The 16,974-nt window shown below is 36.5% G+C and overlaps 1 protein-coding gene and 1 long non-coding RNA gene across 2 annotated transcripts; one reads left to right on the forward strand and one right to left on the reverse strand.

Moving 5' to 3' along the window:
- Positions 1 to 1,557: 1,557 nt before the first annotated feature.
- On the reverse strand, positions 1,558 to 2,640 carry LOC147299498 (F-box protein At3g07870-like). The gene has a single exon (XM_086230982.1). The coding sequence runs from the start codon at positions 2,638 to 2,640 to the stop codon at positions 1,558 to 1,560; it is 1,083 nt and encodes a 360-aa protein (XP_086087108.1).
- A 2,843-nt stretch (positions 2,641 to 5,483) lies between these two features.
- LOC147299499 (uncharacterized) lies at positions 5,484 to 6,658 on the forward strand. Its single transcript, XR_015120066.1, has 2 exons — positions 5,484 to 5,920; positions 6,001 to 6,658. It is a non-coding gene; the product is annotated as an uncharacterized LOC147299499 (long non-coding RNA).
- Positions 6,659 to 16,974: the final 10,316 nt, after the last annotated feature.

The raw sequence follows: 16,974 nt of genomic DNA on the forward strand, positions 1-16,974 counted from the left end.
AAATTAAAGTATTTAATTAACTAATTACACAAATAACCCTAAATATACAACGACATATAGCCAAACAGAAGTCTTGTTTGTATATATGAAGCACCGACACCTAACTACTAGTAGAGACTGTTCCAAAAACTTATATTGCATAAAAATAAACACACAAAAAAAAAAAAAAAAACAAACCATGGAAGATTGTGCTGAATTACGAACCATGGAAGATCTGAACGAAGCTGAGTTTTTTTGCATGATTGAACATGTGTTAGCTGGCATCCACAAATAACAATATGTGAAATTGAGCATTATATACAATATACAAGTTGATATGAGTCATATGACTATCCTTTTTCAACTAATGGGTAAAGGGTTGGTTAAGGGGTTGCTTCCAATGCATCTGAAAAAAAAAATTAGCCCAACTAAATAGACACAAGATGGTTTGTAACTGATGTAGTAATAGAGCCAATGCTTTGTTAGACAATGTACAATTGTACAAATGCTTTGTACTGGCATAAGAGGAGCCAATGTTTTCTCAGACAATGTACAAATTAATACGCAACATTTACTCGTGAGTCTTTAAGTTTGTACCTGACAGGAAATGAGAAATTTTATTCAATGAACTTTTTAAATACCAACTAAACTATTTTGACTCTCTCCTTCCAAAACTTACTTTTATGACCCTTTTACATTTTTTTTTTACCGAAATACCCTTTTATATATGAAAATGTCGACACAGTCTACTATGTATCGACCAAAAATTCGACAAGTTGCTGCACATTTTTTCTGCAGTAGCCAAACTGTAGGGTCCCAAACTTGTCTAAAACTGTCTTAGCTAAACTGAAAGCAAAAGAGTCTCCTCTCGATCTTCTTCTAGCCTTTGATCCTTGCCTTGCATGGGTAAGAAGTCTCTTGGTTAGCAAGAATCTAACATCAAAGATGGAAGATAACAAGATAAGGTAGGATTTGGTCTCAATCCTTACCTGGAAATTTGGGATTTGGATGATCAACCTCTTGATTTCAACATGCAAGAACAAAATGAAGGGTTTTATAAGTTTGTATATAGAGGAATGAAAGAAAGTATGAACTTTTATGGATTTGAGTAAGGATCTTCAACATGCAAGAACATTACCTGAATGTCTTACTTGCTAGGAGTTTGAGAATCAAGATTCTCGAAGATCAGCTTGCTGGAAATGAAGATTGAAGCCAAAATCATGAAATGGGTCTACTCTGAGTCAGTGGCGGTGCGAAGGCTCTACAGGTTTCAAAACTCCACGAATGGATTAATTATAGTTCTTAATTGGAACGAATTGAAAACAATATCCTCAACTGCAAAAGAGGATATAGTTGGAATACTCTTAGTAAAATTTTCTCATAAAAAATATACAATGTATATTTATATTCATTGGACCATAGGTGGACACGGTATGTATATTGATTGAAAGCCCCCACAATCATCACACTATTTTGTTCTAGTAGACAAAAATTCTGAACCTGGAACAAAAAAAAAAAATAGACAAAAAAAGAAAAAAAAAAAAAAAGATGGAGACCCAAGAACATTGTCCATTACGCTCACTTGAACATTGAAGGTGAAACTATGCTTCCTGTGAGGATATATATTTCTGTATCAAAATCAAGCCCTGGAATATCTATATACCTCAATCCATCAGTCTTTGGGTCGTAGGAAACAAAACTTTGACCGCAGTACTTGAGCAGTAATTCACCATTCTCCCATGGCCCTATGAATTCACAGAGTGTATTAAGCATCGGTCCTCTTATATAAATATCATACTCTCTGACCCACTCCTCATAATCTTTCATCACCCAAATCTCAATGCTTCTCTCAAAGAAACAAACAACACCCAAAACCCCTTTAAGATCGACCAATTGCAAGCGATCACAACAATCAAAATCAGGGAAGCAAATCAAGCCAAATTCCTCTCTCCCAATGTGAAAAGAAACAACAATAGCATTCTTCTGGCCTTTGAATTCTTGAGTACTAGGCCTAGCAATCCAGTGTAGAGACCCGCATGCAAATACAGGTGGTCCTGAGAGAGCAAAATTAGGAGGAACATTATTGCCAATAGTGGATCTCCATGAAGTAGTACTAGTAGAACTAGTTGTCCCAAGACTGCATACTTGAGCACCCAAGTTTAATCCCGTTTCGTCATCGCAATACACACAAACAATCTTGTACGTGCTCGTTGGACAGTCGAATCCCAACCCATATTTCCTCTTGCAATTAGGGACTGGATAATGAGATGGGATTGGATTATTAGACTGTGGCACTAGTATTGCTAGAACAGCTTCTTGCCTGAGAGGATTGAACAGAGTAACAACCCCATCATCACACTTGTTCCTAAAGCAGAGCACCCCATTGCATGAACCCACTAGAACATAATAAGCTTTTGATGAATTAATAACTCCAAACTTTGGAAGTGAATATTTCAAATCTGATTGAAAAAACTTTCCACTGTCTTTACCAAGAAGCAAAACTCTGGGTTTTTCTATCTCCTGAGAGAGGTGCATTTTGGCAAAATGTGGACTGTCAATGTGGTTCGACCAGAGTCTAGTAACGCACTTGAATCGCAGAAGAGATTTTATGGGTAATCTTGAAAAGATATTCAGAATAACATCAATTGGGAGTTGGTCCATGATTTTGGTCTTACCTTGTGGTTTTGGCTGATACTGCTTTGATCGATCGATGCATATATGGTTGGTTCTTCATTAATGGCCTGAACGATTATGGGGGTGATATTGTTGATGTCGTATATTTATGTGCATAGAGAGCCCGAGTTCTACTAGAACAAGAGAAAGTGGTCTAATTCACTGCAAACTAGGTTTCTTTTTTGTCAATTAATATAGGCTAAAACCTTGGCTGATACGTCAAGTACTCAAGTCCATAAGTATCTTATATATAGAGAGAATTGGGTTCTTTTTTTGTCTGATTATTTCTATTTATTATTTATTTTAGCTTCATTTTTTTGTCTAATTATTAATATTATTATTATTTTAGCTATATTACCGTTTATTGAATTTAAAGTTTAGATTAATTTCATTTAGGTTCAAATATTTTGAATTTCGGCAATCATATCCCTACATTTTTTTTTTAATGCCAAATCCATATAATTTATTAAGACTACAATAGAGTCCAAAACACATTTTCCATAAAATTGAATTAAAATTTTACATAGAAATCACATAAAGAGCTATTATATAGGGACTCGAAGCAATATGTCCCAAGCAACAACTCTTCCTAGCAACAAGCTCATACTTTTTCCTATTTATTTTTTAATCATAAAAGGGATAGAGAGTCTTGGGTGCTCCAACGCCAAATGTGATTTTTTAGTAAAGCATTAGCCTAAAAAATAAAGCAGCGGAGGGTAACATATTTATTACTACTGTTGTACATATTGATATTTATGCGGTAGTACACAATTATGTATTTGGGCTCTTTATGTAATATTGTAATTATAAGAACCCTTTCAGGTGTAAGACAGAAACTTAAGAGTGATCTCTAAGTAATTTAGGAGTGGTCTCCAAGTAATGCTGATTATCCTAGAACCTATAAATAGAGATCTTATGCTAATAAAAAATAGGTGCTTAATTTTAAACCCCCTATCAATTCCAAAACTCTCCCAAAATCCCTAACCATTTGAAAACTCACCCAAAACCTCCTATCTATCCCAAAAGTTTCCAAAACCCCCTAATTATCCCAAAACCCCACAATTGCAATAAAAAAAAAATTACAATAAAATATAATAAAAAGTAATCACAATATTAAAACAAATGCAATAAAGAAAAAACAGATAATGATCATAAAGTTCACTTTTGAACTCTTAACCCACTACTTTATCAAAATGATAAAAAAGTTCACTTAATTAGTTTTAAACCCACATTTAAAAAAAAATATCTCTCTCTCTCTCTCTCTCTCTCTCTCTCTCTCTCTCTCTCTCCTAAACGCACTGGGAATTGCCACTGTTTGACAATAGCAATTCTCCTGACGTGAAAAAAAAAAAGGCTGGGCGCGCTGGACTCCGTGCCTAGTGCATTTTTTCAAGTGATTTCATTAAAATGTACTGCATTGGGACTTGCTTTTTTATAGTGAGCAAAAGCCTATTTTTTATAATGGACTTAAAAAAAAAACTCAAGAAAAAATTGCAATACAGAACAATTCCAGTTAAAAAAATTACATTAAAAAATTACAATTAAAAAACAATTACAAGCAAAAAATTACAATAAATAAAACAATTGCAGTCAATTTCAATTTCAAATTAGTTTCAGTAGATTCAATTTCGATTCAGTTTCAGTTTCGAATTTCGATTCACTGAAATAGAATTTTATGATCGAATAGTTACATTGATTGACTCAGTTTCAGTAAATTAATTTTTAGGCTCTATTACAATTTACCTCTACGAACTAGGAGTGATTTCAAGATGCTCCCCAACGTGTGCGCCCCCGTCTGACGACGGTTGCCGGCTAAACCGGTCCCATCTTTTTCCTTTTTTCTTTTTCCTTTCTCCTTCCTCTTTCCCTATGTGGCGTTCGTGTGTCCAGAAATTCAGCCAAAAATGATAGATCGAAGCAAGCAAGCCAATGGGAACTCCAGAGGTGATCCGCCGATTCCAGCAACGTCGCGAGGCCGAACTACCCAGAGATTGTTCCCTTTGACAAGTTGGTCCCTCTGTTATGTTTGGATTCCCCGTTTGACCACTGGGGACAACGTTTTGAAGCTGGAAAGCTCCACGACTTTCTGTTGCTGTTGTCGGCCATCCTGGAGGCAGATGACGCCGATTTCGATTGGGTTTTCTTCCTCTCTTCAAGATCTTCCTCTTAGTATGCAAGGTTAAGCTCGATTCCTCTTAGATTCGAAAAGTGACAATGCCAATAGGAACATGAGTTTCGAGGATTGGGTTTTGGTTTTTTTTTTTTTTTTTGTGATTTTTTATTTGAAGAGAAATGGGATGGATTTTTCCCAGAATAAGCAAATGGTTTTTTCTTCACCATTGTTATATTGTAAGAGAGAGAGGCCATTGATAATTGCTCAACTTGTGAGACCCAGTATTTTTATAAGTTTTTGTTTTGAAAAGTATTTTTAATATTTTGAGAATTTATTTAAAAGATAAAAGGTTTTGGGTTAATTTTTAAATTATTTTCTTTTTAATTAAGTTTGACCCAAGTTTGACTTTTGGTTTAAAGGGCTTTTGATTTGAGTTTGGGCTTATTGGAAAGGTCTCGAGTTCACGAGTGCGTAGACGTGAACAGTTCATAGATCGGAGTAACGGTTAGCATTTTAAGGACGTTTGAAGTTGAGGGGTAAATGGGTAATTTTGCACCCAAAGATTTTTATAAACTCATAATCAGTTTTTTTTAATCTTCATTTCACTCTCCTCTCTCCTCGATCTCTCATTTCCTCTCTTCTCTCTTCTCCATCTCCGATCACTCTCTTTCTTCGATTCTCCACGGTCCAGCGACGAATGACGACAAGACAGGCAACATTGGGACCACCTCCCACTCCTCCTTCTCCCAATGGCGGCCATCAACCTAGAAGCCCCGCGACGTCGGCGAATCAAGGCTAGACAGAGGGGATGATTGCGGCAGCAATCCGCTGTTTCCGGCAACGATGTTGTGCCGGACCTATTGGGTCCTTTTTCTCTTGCCACGACGAGTTCACCCATGACCTTCCCTTGCTCCGGTGACCACCCATGACAGAGAAACGAAGAAAAATCTCATCGTATACCCTCGCCGGTGACGAAGATTTTCCAGCGGCGTTGCGACACCGGACCACCTGGGTTCTATTCCCCATGTCACGGCGAGTCCAGCTATGATGTCCTCTTTCTCCAACGACGCTCCATAACATGGAATCAAAGCCCCACAGTCCGGCAGCTTCTCCGGCGAGTTCGGGCGTTTCCGGTGATGGAATCCGTCGAGTCAGGTATCAAACTGCATCCTCTACCTAATTATGTGACTATTTTGAGCCAATTGCGATTTGAATTCGAAAACCCTGTTTTGCAGCCGCTGCCACCGCCAGCTCCGTCACTTGTGGTGGCAAGCTGGTCGTGAATTCATCCTGTCTTGGCTTGTTGAACCATAAGCCTTTTTTAAGGTCGGTTGGTATTTTTGGTTGCTGTCGTGTGTTGTTTTTGGTCGGGCAGCCACTGCGCGTGGCGATTGCCGCCCGTTTCGGCTATTTAACGACTAATTGTGTTTCTGAATTGTGATTTCAATTGGTTGTCTAGTCTTAACAGGAACTCGGCTCGGGAATTATATCCCAATTCCATTTCGACTGTGGAATTGGAGATCTGAGAAATGGCACCTAAAGGGCAAATCGGTCGTATTGTTTGCTAGAACTTGGTAAAGTTTAGGCTTGAATCCTGATGATGGAAATGATGATGATTTTGCCTATTAATTAAGGGATTAAATAGGGTTTTAATTGGAATACAATGAGATTATTGATTATGATGTGAATGGTTGATGTTAAGGTTAATAATTGACAATTAGGCATTTGAATTGTCCGAATGATTCATTATTATTGATGAAATATTATATGATTGAGGCATTATGTACATAGGAGAATTATTTATTTATACTTAAGTGTTATTATTTATGGTTTATACTGATTATGGTTTATTGAGAAAATATGATTTATGCTTAATTGATTTTGTTGGCCGGATTTGTAATACTTTAATTTTCATTTGATGAATTTCATGAATACATTTGATGTATGGATTTTAATTAAGGTCCGTTGATTTTAGGTACCAAATTATAATGTTTTTTCATTTTAACTATCAAAATATTTATGTCATTTTACTTTAGGTACTAAATTTCAATTTAGGTACCAATTTTAAAAAACATGGTTATATCGAGCTATGACTGTCTAACAGTCATAACTTTTTTATTGATTTGTTGTTTTTTCAATATTTGCAAGGCTTAAACTTTAATGTTTAGTTTTTGAGTTATATGACTTCATTCCTCAAGCCTAAATTAAAAATATTTAACTCTTAAAAATTTTAAATTTTTATAAATTTGAAACAGTCACAGTTTAATCATAACTGTGACTGTTCAACAGTCACAACTATATAATAAATTGATTTGTGTTTTCTATTAATTTTTTTAATTAAAATAAAAAGTTTGTAAAATAGATTATTTTTTAATTAATTTTTTCTTGTCCAAATAGATGAAAACACGTCACCAATTTTAACGGATTAATTTACAAAATTGACAAAAAAAAAAAAGTAAAGTGGAACGCGAAAATTAATTATGGATGGCAAAATATGACTTTTTTTTTTTCAAAAAATAAAATGAAACATGAATGTAACTTCGGGTGGTAAAACGTATAATAGGCCTAAACTTCTATATTAGCTATATAGTCATGAAAAAAATAAGTTATATATAATCAGTAGTTAAGTTACTGACAAAAAAAAGGTTATAATTGATAAGTTGATATATTTTCTCATTAATTATTTTTTGAATTAATGTTTTCATTATTAATATTGCCATTTTTATTAATATTATTTTTATTATTATGATGATCCATGTTGTACACACTACACAGGACATGCAAAATTGATGAGCACTGTGAACAAAAGAGGCCTAATTCCGTATAATGAATGCATCCAATCATGTAAAAATTGTGCTTGTACACGTGTTTGGCCGCCTGACTTATCTAAGTGTGTTTGCCTTGGCAGAAGTAGTACTAAAGAGCACAGTGGAATCATTGCCCTCCCCAGTTAAAGTACACCTAAGCTAGCTTAATTATCGTGTACTGCTCACAAAGGGTACTAAAATAAATAAGTACATTAACCAGGGTTTGTTGTAAATATATGCAATGGTTTTCCTTTGCCTTAATGATATCTGTTAAGGCTCTATGTCAACATGTCAATAATAATTAGGGGTGGATTCGGTCCGGTTACCGAGCCGAAAAGTCTAAACCGAAGACCGGACCGAACCCTCTCGGTTGGCCCTTTTGTCTACCGGGACCGGGACCGGATTGCCGGTAAACCGGCACTCGGGCAGACCAGAATTTCGGCTCGGCTCGGCTCGGAATGGGCCTTGACCGGTGGTGGGTTGAGCAAGAAGGTGGCGAGACAGAGGGGTAATTAAAAGAAGCAAAATTAAACCACAAAGATCAAATATTTCCCAAACAACAGAATTTCACATTCAGCCCAAACAACAAAATTTCTTAAACATTTCCCAGCACGACGTCGTCCATGGCCAAACCGATCATTGAAGACAACATTTTCGTGGGTTTTGTGTTGGGTGGGATGGGGAATGGATTTGGGTTTGAGTACTTACAAATGGGTTGAGACTTGAGAGTTGAGAGAGTGTTTGGAGATTGGGGAAGTAGAGGGGTTGCAGAGGAGACAGGTTGCAGAGGAGAGAGAGAGAGAGAGAGAGAGAGAGAGAGAGAGAGAGAGAGAGAGAGATAACAGTGGCGGCGCAATGTGAAAAAGAAGAAGACATTAGTAGGTTAAAGTTAAACACTTATTGACTTATACATAATATGTGAATTGTATATTAATTTTATTATCTAACATATGTATAAATAAATATATTGGAAGAACAAATGCATAAAAAGTTTGTGGTCTGGTGGATAAGGCACCAGCTTTCTCTTGTGGTCTTGAGGTCGAACCATCACTATGCCATATTTCATTTTTTTACTTTTATTTTTAGTTTGTAGAGTTTTAGGCTTTTAGCAATTTAGAGTATTAAAATTTTAGTTAAACAAATTAAAAGTTAAAACACATATAAACTAGTTTAATTGAAAACCTAATACTAGATTAAACTATTTTGTACATGGTATATTGGTATAGGATATAATAAGCCTTATATAAGATTTAAAATTTTAAAAATACACAATAGGGTTTAGGGTTTAGGGTATGAGATATTTGAATAGGATATTGAGTTTAGTATTTAGTTTATAGTTATATGGTATAAATTGTTTAGGATATAATATAATAGTAGGGTTTAGGGTATTTTTAATTAGTTTTTATATATAAATGTATTATATAAATTAAAAAACATAGAAATTATTAATTATAGGGTTTAGGGTTTATAAATTTATATATTTGTTATATAAATTATAGAAATGTATATAAATATATTAAAGAAAGGTATTTTAGGGTATAGAAATGTATAAAAATGTAATATTTAAATTAAATGTTATATATATTCGGTTCGGTTCGGTAAACCGACGGTTCTAGGATCTGAGAACCGGAACCGGAACCGAACATACCGGTTCGGTTGGCAAACCGATATCTCGGTACGGTTCTTTTCCGGTACGGTTATTCTCGGCATCGATTGAAGCGGTTTCGGGTGCGGTCTCGGTTTTTCGGTCAAACCAACCCAGCCCTAATAATAATAATGGTATGATCAGTTTAATTTTCATAAATAATATTTATGCATACTGTTTTAGCACAAAAATTCTCGGTCCACGTGTTGGACCGAGATTGGTTGCACGTTTTTGGATTCTTTTAATCTACATGAGCGTGCCATGGGCCGGAAGTGTTCCTAGGCCGAAAAATTGAGAGAATCAATCTTTCGGTCTGAATCTGACTTCTTTCAAACAATTGTGCAGCCGAGAGAAAACCAAACTCGGCCTGGATTCTTTTCTTTGCCTAAATGATCTTAGGACTTCACTATGAGTGTGTAGTGATAATTGAAATTAAAAGTGTTTGGTAAATAGAAAATGAATTAAAGATAACTAGGAAACTATATCTTAAGAAATGAAGACAAGAGATGACTGTGAATAGCAGATCTATGTATGATAAATGCCTAAATAGACTTAATCTTGAAGAAAACAAAAATGAAACGACGTAACCTGACCTGAGACATAAAGACTTAAAAGGGAGAAACTAAACATGAAATAAATGCTCAATAATGGAAATATCGAGATCTGGACCCATAAATCATGATAAACAAAGCACTTTTTGGGGAAATCAATAATTAAAACAAAAAAAGAATAAAAAATTCATTAAATAAAGCCAGAAGACCCATATTAATGGAGAAAGGACAATGAAATACAATAAATAAAATTGAAAAAAGTACCAAAGCATAAAAGAGTACCTGATGACTTTTTAAAAGGACAATTTCTAGTCTATAATGGAAATTGAAAATTCAGAAACAGTACAAATCGATGATGAACAGTACATGAGCTGTAAGGTAAACATGAAATTGGATTAGAAATCTGGATTTTTGTGTGGAGGTGAAGGCCCTTTGTACTGTAGCACTAATTACTTTATGTAGGGCTTCGAGCTGTGCTAGGGTTTTGATCTTTGACAACCACGTGCAAGGCCTAGATATGTGATGTCGCAAGATATTTTTCTTATGCTGATGCAAGCCCTGGGTTGCTAATGAGCTATCCTTATCCCCATACGCTACTCATTCTTATTTGCTTACATTTTGATGAGAACTAATGACTAAGTTGGTTTGTTCCGGCCAAGCATTCTCCTAATCTAGGCGAATATGTGGGATGTTTTATCTTCTGGTGGGCATTTTTCTTTCGACATGAAAGTATGTTGTGCCGAAAGAATGAAAAAAAATTTGACTTTTGTTGACTTGACATGGCACGTGGCTTTCCTGTGACTTGCAATCTGATTAACACGTGGAAATTTTTAGAGGGGTACCAACATTGCCCCACCAAGTCGTAATGTTCCATGTAACGACCCAAATTTCACTAGAAATTTGAGAATTTATTTGGATCATTTTGGGGACTTATTTTGAAAATAAAAAAGTTTTGGTTTAATTTTTTATTTTTGTTTTAAATTGGGCTTGACTGTAACGCCCCGAACCTCGGATAAACACTGAAACATCAACCTTTTAAATATGTTTTTTCTTTCCTTTGAGCCATACGCATAAATATAAATAAATAAATTCCTTTCGAATAAAACATTCTATCAAAACCTCTATATAAAAATATTTAAACAAAACAAAGTGGGTCCCACTGCCTCGACTTCTCCTCACTGCCTCCTCAGTCTGCTTAATCTGCAAAACACAAACCCTACACCACATCCATGGTGTACCGGGTTATACAACAAACCCGGTAAGCTCACTAGAGCTCGTATGAGTGAAATGACTTAAACAATTAACCTCAATAATTTCTTCAATTTCCATACTCAATAAATAATTCATAATAACATCAAAGTATAAATAATAAATATCCAAAACACAATATTTTATTCACCAATGATCCAAGCATCAAGAAAATCAAAATTTCTCGTATCTACATCAAATCCCATAATCTCATGGCAAATCATCAACATTCTCATCCTCAAGATTCAAGCCTAGTCTTACCAAGTCCTAGTCAAACCAATCCTAGTAAACAAATGCAATAATCCTAGCAAATAAATGCAATACAAGCACACAATACAAACAAGCATCTATCTAATTTCACTCATATCGCTCTTTGAAAATCCCCCAATTTTTAAAACCTTTTCTCAAATCCACTTTTAAATCATCTCAAAAATGTAAATCGACCTCTAAAGAACAATTAATACTCTCAAAATACTTCACAACTGAAACCTCATGCCACACTAGTACCTGGGGAACTGCTGGTCATATACTGAGGTAACTAAGCTCGCCACATCCCGTGTATAGGCACGAGTAAGCAGATAAGCTCGACACTTCCTGTGCATAGCGAATCGATGCATGGGCAGGCAGGTATGCTCGCCACTTCCCGTGCAGAGCGAATCGATGTACGGGCAGGTAGGAATGCTAGCCACTTCTCGTGCAGAGCGAATCAATGCACGAGCAGGCAGGTATCCTCGCACAAACTCTAACACAACGTTCTCAAAACTATCTCATAACTATCCTTGTTTCACAATATAATGCCTCTTGTATATTCAAATTCATCACCACGTACGCAACATCATCAGCACATGCTTGTGATAAGATTTTTACTTAAATGATAGATTCGAAACCCAAATCACCACTTAATTTGATAACCAAGAAGCTACACCCATAAATAACGTTATAGCTTCCAAAGTATAATTATTAAAATCTAATATAAACATTTACTCTCCACCCACAAAACCATTTGACATGAGAAATTAGCTATAAGGTTGTCAGCCACTTAATTATCACTCAAATTTTACCCTCAGTTTACTCCGAGCTATGCCGAATCCCTTCCGAAATTGATTTCTGCTCATGACCTCACTTGTTTACCACTCAAATCATACCAAATACTTCCTCAATAAGTAACTTGATTGTTCTGTAAGATAATTACCTAATCATTATTCATTGATTCTCGAAAATAAGCATTTCTTCTCTTATCCAGAAATTATTCTCAGGCAACTCTATAATTCCTAATTAATTCCCTAGCCTCAAATCTTCATCAATTCATTCTCATGATCCAAATCCTACACTTAGCTTTCTCTAACACATAACAACAAACTCACAAAACAGATAAATCATTAACAGTACTCTACATTAAAATTCGATAAGTATCACTCATTGTGCAACCACGTGAAATGACCGAAGTGCCCTTCATGGCGCTATTGCTCGGATATCAAATCCGGCAGCATAACAGCATCGGGGATAAAATTTCCCGAACCCGTGCACCTGTTAAGACCAGACAACCAAACAATTACAATCCAGATTCACAAATGGCCACTAAACGACCGAAATGAGCGGTAACCACCACTCACGGTGGCTACCCGGCCTTAAACAATACAGAAATTTCACATAACTCACCAAACAACCTCAGAGGGTCTCTTAGAAGTTCAATTTGGGCAAAATGAGACAAACGACTGCTGACCCGCTGCCACAAGTAGCGGAGGCAGCGGTGGCAGCAGCGACACATCCTAAAAAAAATGATTTTCAACTAAAAATCAACCCAATTTCAACCTAGGCACTTCAATTGGATGAAAACAACTCATAAATCATTCAAATAGGCTCAATTTAAGGTAAACCCGAAATGGGGTCAAACCCTATAAATTCAATTTCCTAATTTCATAAAATTGACCAATCAAACCAAGGGGAAAACAAAGCCCATTCCTCGAGGATCATTTTTGACAACTGAACCGACGACCAAAAGTTGCCGGAAATGGAAGGAATTGGCGGTGGAAGCCGACGACCTTGAGTTGTCGATTCGCTGCCGTGGGAGGTCGCCGAAGCCAGGGAAGGCCAAGGGTGGACTCGCCGTGACGAGAGGAAGACAACCTAGGTAGAGAAAGGTCGCGACGTCGATGGAAAATCGAGATCGCCAGCAAGGAAAGGCTCGGCTGTTTTGCGTCATTTCTTCGTCTACAGTGGTTGGACGGCGAGAGGAAGTCGCCGGTGCCCGTCGCTGGTCGTGGGGTGGCCAGATGGCAAAGTTGCCGAGAGAGAAGAACGGCGGAGAGAAGAGAACCGGGGGGAGAGAGAGAGAGGGGGGGAGAGAGAGAGAGAGAGAGAGAGAGAGAGAGAGAGATGCATGAGAGAGGAGAAAAAAAATGGAAATAAAAATCTGATTTTTGGGTTTTAAAACCCACTTTCATAAAAATTACAAGTTTGCCACTCACTTCACATGTCCGTATTTTTCAAACCGTAACTCGAATCGACGTGTGCTACATGTCTTTGAACTCGTGGACTCGAGACCTCCCCAACAAGCCCAAAGTCAAAATCAAAAGCCCACTAATTTTAAAAGTCAACTTTGGGTCAAGCCCAATTTAAAACAAAAATTAAAAATTAAAATTAAAACCTTTGTAAATTCCAAATAAATTCCCAAAATCCTTAAAATAAATTCTCAAAAAAATTTAAAATAAATCTTCGAAAAATATGGGGTCTCACATTGACCCAAAAGATGACTTTTAAAACTAACGGGCTTTTGATTTTGACTCTGGGCTCGTTACAAAGATCTTGAGCTCACGATTTCATAGACACGTAGCACGCATTGATCCGAATTACGGTTTAGAAGTTATGGATTGTACAAGTGTGGGGCAATTGTGTAAAATTGGACTTTGAGGGTTTTAAAAACCCATTTTAATTTCTGAAATCTCTCATTCTCTCCCCTCTCTCCAGAAATTTCTACAAATTTCTCTCTCTCTCTCTCTCTCTCCTATTCTCACTCCTCTCCCGCACTCTCTCACTTCTCTCTCTCTCCGGCAACACTCCCCTGCGCACACCCAGCTCCACCTAAGCTCAGCCCCTCTGGCCACCCCCGCCGACCTCGACCTTCGGCGAGCACCCCCAGACGCCGACCACCCTCCCTCGAGCTCACTCACTCACTCACTCACTCACTCACTATCTCTCTCTCTCTCTCTCTCTCTCTCGTAGACTCTTTCTCTCTCTCCTCATGTTTTCTCTCTTCCCTTTCCTTTGCGTGCATCCACCAGCTACAGCGCCTGCCACCACCCGCCAATCGTGACCACCGGCTTGCCTCCACGACACCGGCCAGCTCACCGGTCCCTCCTCTAACTAGCCCAGCCCCTGCACGCGAGTTCTGTTCGGAGAAACACCCATAAATTGCCGCACCTTCCTCCATCAATTTCGATCAATCTCCTGCACCAATCAACTCGAATTTAGGTGGGTTCCTCTTCACTCTTGATGGGCTGTCTTTTCCCTAGACTTATGTTGATTAATTTCGAATAATTAGGAATTTGAAACTCTGGGATTTGTAACCATTTCAGGTTTTTCTTTAATTTTCGAATTGGGGGGCTATTCTTGTTGATTTGTCTAATAAATTTCATCCATAGGAACCTCAATTGTGGTTTAAGATTGAAGGATTGAGTGGGTTTGAGAAATTTTGATAATTTTGGCTAAATTTTTATTTGGGGCAGCCACTTTGGGCGGCACCCACAGTAATTTTGAACCCTATTGTGATTTCGTGATCGTGGGATCATTTTGGGCAATATTTGAGTGAATTATTGGTTTTGGTGTTGTTGTATGTGGTCGGAGAAACTGAAGTGGTTTTGGGACTTAGAATTAAGACTTCATTGATACCAATTTTACTCTAGGATGAACTTGTCAATCGAATTAAGCCCCGGATAGTTTTTTTTTTTTTTTTTTTTTTTTTTTTTTTTTTTTTTTTTTTTTTTTTTTTTAAGTTTAGGATTAATTTTGGATGCTTGGGTGACGCTGGGTTGAGGCTAGGCAGGTCTTGGGAATAGGTTGGGAGCGTTATAGCTTTAGGGATAATAATTTTTCTAACCATAGGGAAGAACGTGAAGTAGTTAGAACGTCGGGTTCCTTGTACACACACACATTTTATTGATTGTTGAGATGAGACTAATTGTATGTTATTGCTTTTTATTTAGGCGACATTGTCGTGGCACGTAACGATCCGACGGAGGATCGGAGCTAGACTTCCCAAATTTGTGAGTGGACTTTATTTATTGTATGAATACTCTTCTGAAATTCATGTTTTACTCATTTGGTTATTTGAATTTGTTTGAGAAATAATAGAAGTTGAATTGGATCTTTATCTTGGAAGTGTTTTCTTAAATTATGATATTTTATTTATTTATTTTGGTTGTCTTGAGGTTTGGTTTAAAAATATGATTGGGAGTTGGTCATCTTGAGTTTTATTGAAAAATAATAATGTTAAGTGGACTTTGTTTTTGAAAGTGCTCTCTTGAATTTATGATTTAATTAAATTTGAGTTTGAGTGAATATGAGATTTCCTTTAATTTATCTAAATGGGCAATGATGTTTGTTATATGAATGTATTTTGGAATATATATATATATCAATATATAGATATATCTTGAATGTAAAGTAAGTTCATGGAAGGACTTAGATCCTTACGTTTTGTGGATTTGTTTCAATTAACAGTAGTTATACGGATTTATAAGGCATTTTTTATCCTTGAGGCATGTTTGAAATGAGGTGATCTTGAAACGGTCAGAAAGTCATGTTTGGGCATGGTTTGTTGAATATTAAAATGATGTAGTTTTAAATCGTCCTATTAGTACCCTCTTAGCAGGTATAGATTTGCTCTACACTTGCTTAGAGATGACTCGGCAGTGTATGACCAGCATTTGCTCTGCACTTACCTAGTCGGCGGTGTATGACCAGCATTATATATCGCTCTGCACTTGCCCAGAGATGACTCGGCAGTGTATAACCAGCATCATAAGCTCTATGTGCACATATGACCAGCAGTCTCTCAGGTACTAGTATGACGTGAATTTATGTAGTTTCTCGAGATCTTGCTTTGTTTGAGTCTTAAATTGTGAAATCAAATTGTTTGACTAATTAGCATTCTTATAACATTTTAATTGAACTATTGTTTAACATATCATTTGGGAGAATTCTGAAGCCTTTATATACTTGAGTTATTTTTAAATCCTTGCGTTCGAAGACTTTATGACGTTTTTGGAAAGTTTTATAATTGGTTTTAAAATTGAGGGATTTCAAAGAGGGATGTGAGGTCTTAGAGTTAAACGTGGTTCTAAAAGATTTCTGAAAAAAAAAAAAAATAATTAACTTTTTTTTTCGTTTCCATAAAATTGTCCACTCACTGAGTTTATCTCACAATTTCCTTTGTTTGTTTAAATTTCCCCCCCTTAGGTAGTAGAGGTGGTGGAGGTCGCGCCATTATAAGTCGAGACATACCTTTCATTTTCCTCCCTTGGATATTGTAGGCTATTGATCCACTTCGTTTAATTTTCTAGTTCTTAGCATAACACACTTTCTATTAATGACTCTGATAACAAACTTGGAAACTTATGTCTAAATTGTATTCTGACGGGTTTGAGACCCTTTTTGGTTGTGGTAGTAGCGGCTGATGTTTTTAGAAGTGCTTTTACAGGTTTTATAAATTTTGGGTTAGTCCATTTTCAGGGGAGGTTCTGCCAAATTTTCGGTAGGATTTTCCTTAATTTTGAATCTCACAGAAGCTCTCCGAGTTTCAGGGTGAAATCCGGAAGCGGTCCTGTCATTCCAACAATCATTGGCTAGAAACATGATGACTTGAAGTATTTTGGTCTGAAACTTCAACAGTTAGTAAATTTTTATAGAAAAAACTGAAATGGTGAGGGAATATGTAACGACCCGACCCAAATTTTCACT

This window comes from Dryas octopetala, chromosome 1 (genome assembly GCF_963921425.1).
Source record: "Dryas octopetala chromosome 1, drDryOcto1.1, whole genome shotgun sequence".
Lineage (NCBI taxonomy): Eukaryota > Viridiplantae > Streptophyta > Magnoliopsida > Rosales > Rosaceae > Dryas > Dryas octopetala.

Excerpts from the sequence above, each read along its gene's own strand:
- LOC147299498 (XM_086230982.1), bottom strand. The coding sequence starts at position 2,640 with ATGGACCAACTCCCAATTGATGTTATTCTGAATATCTTTTCAAGATTA.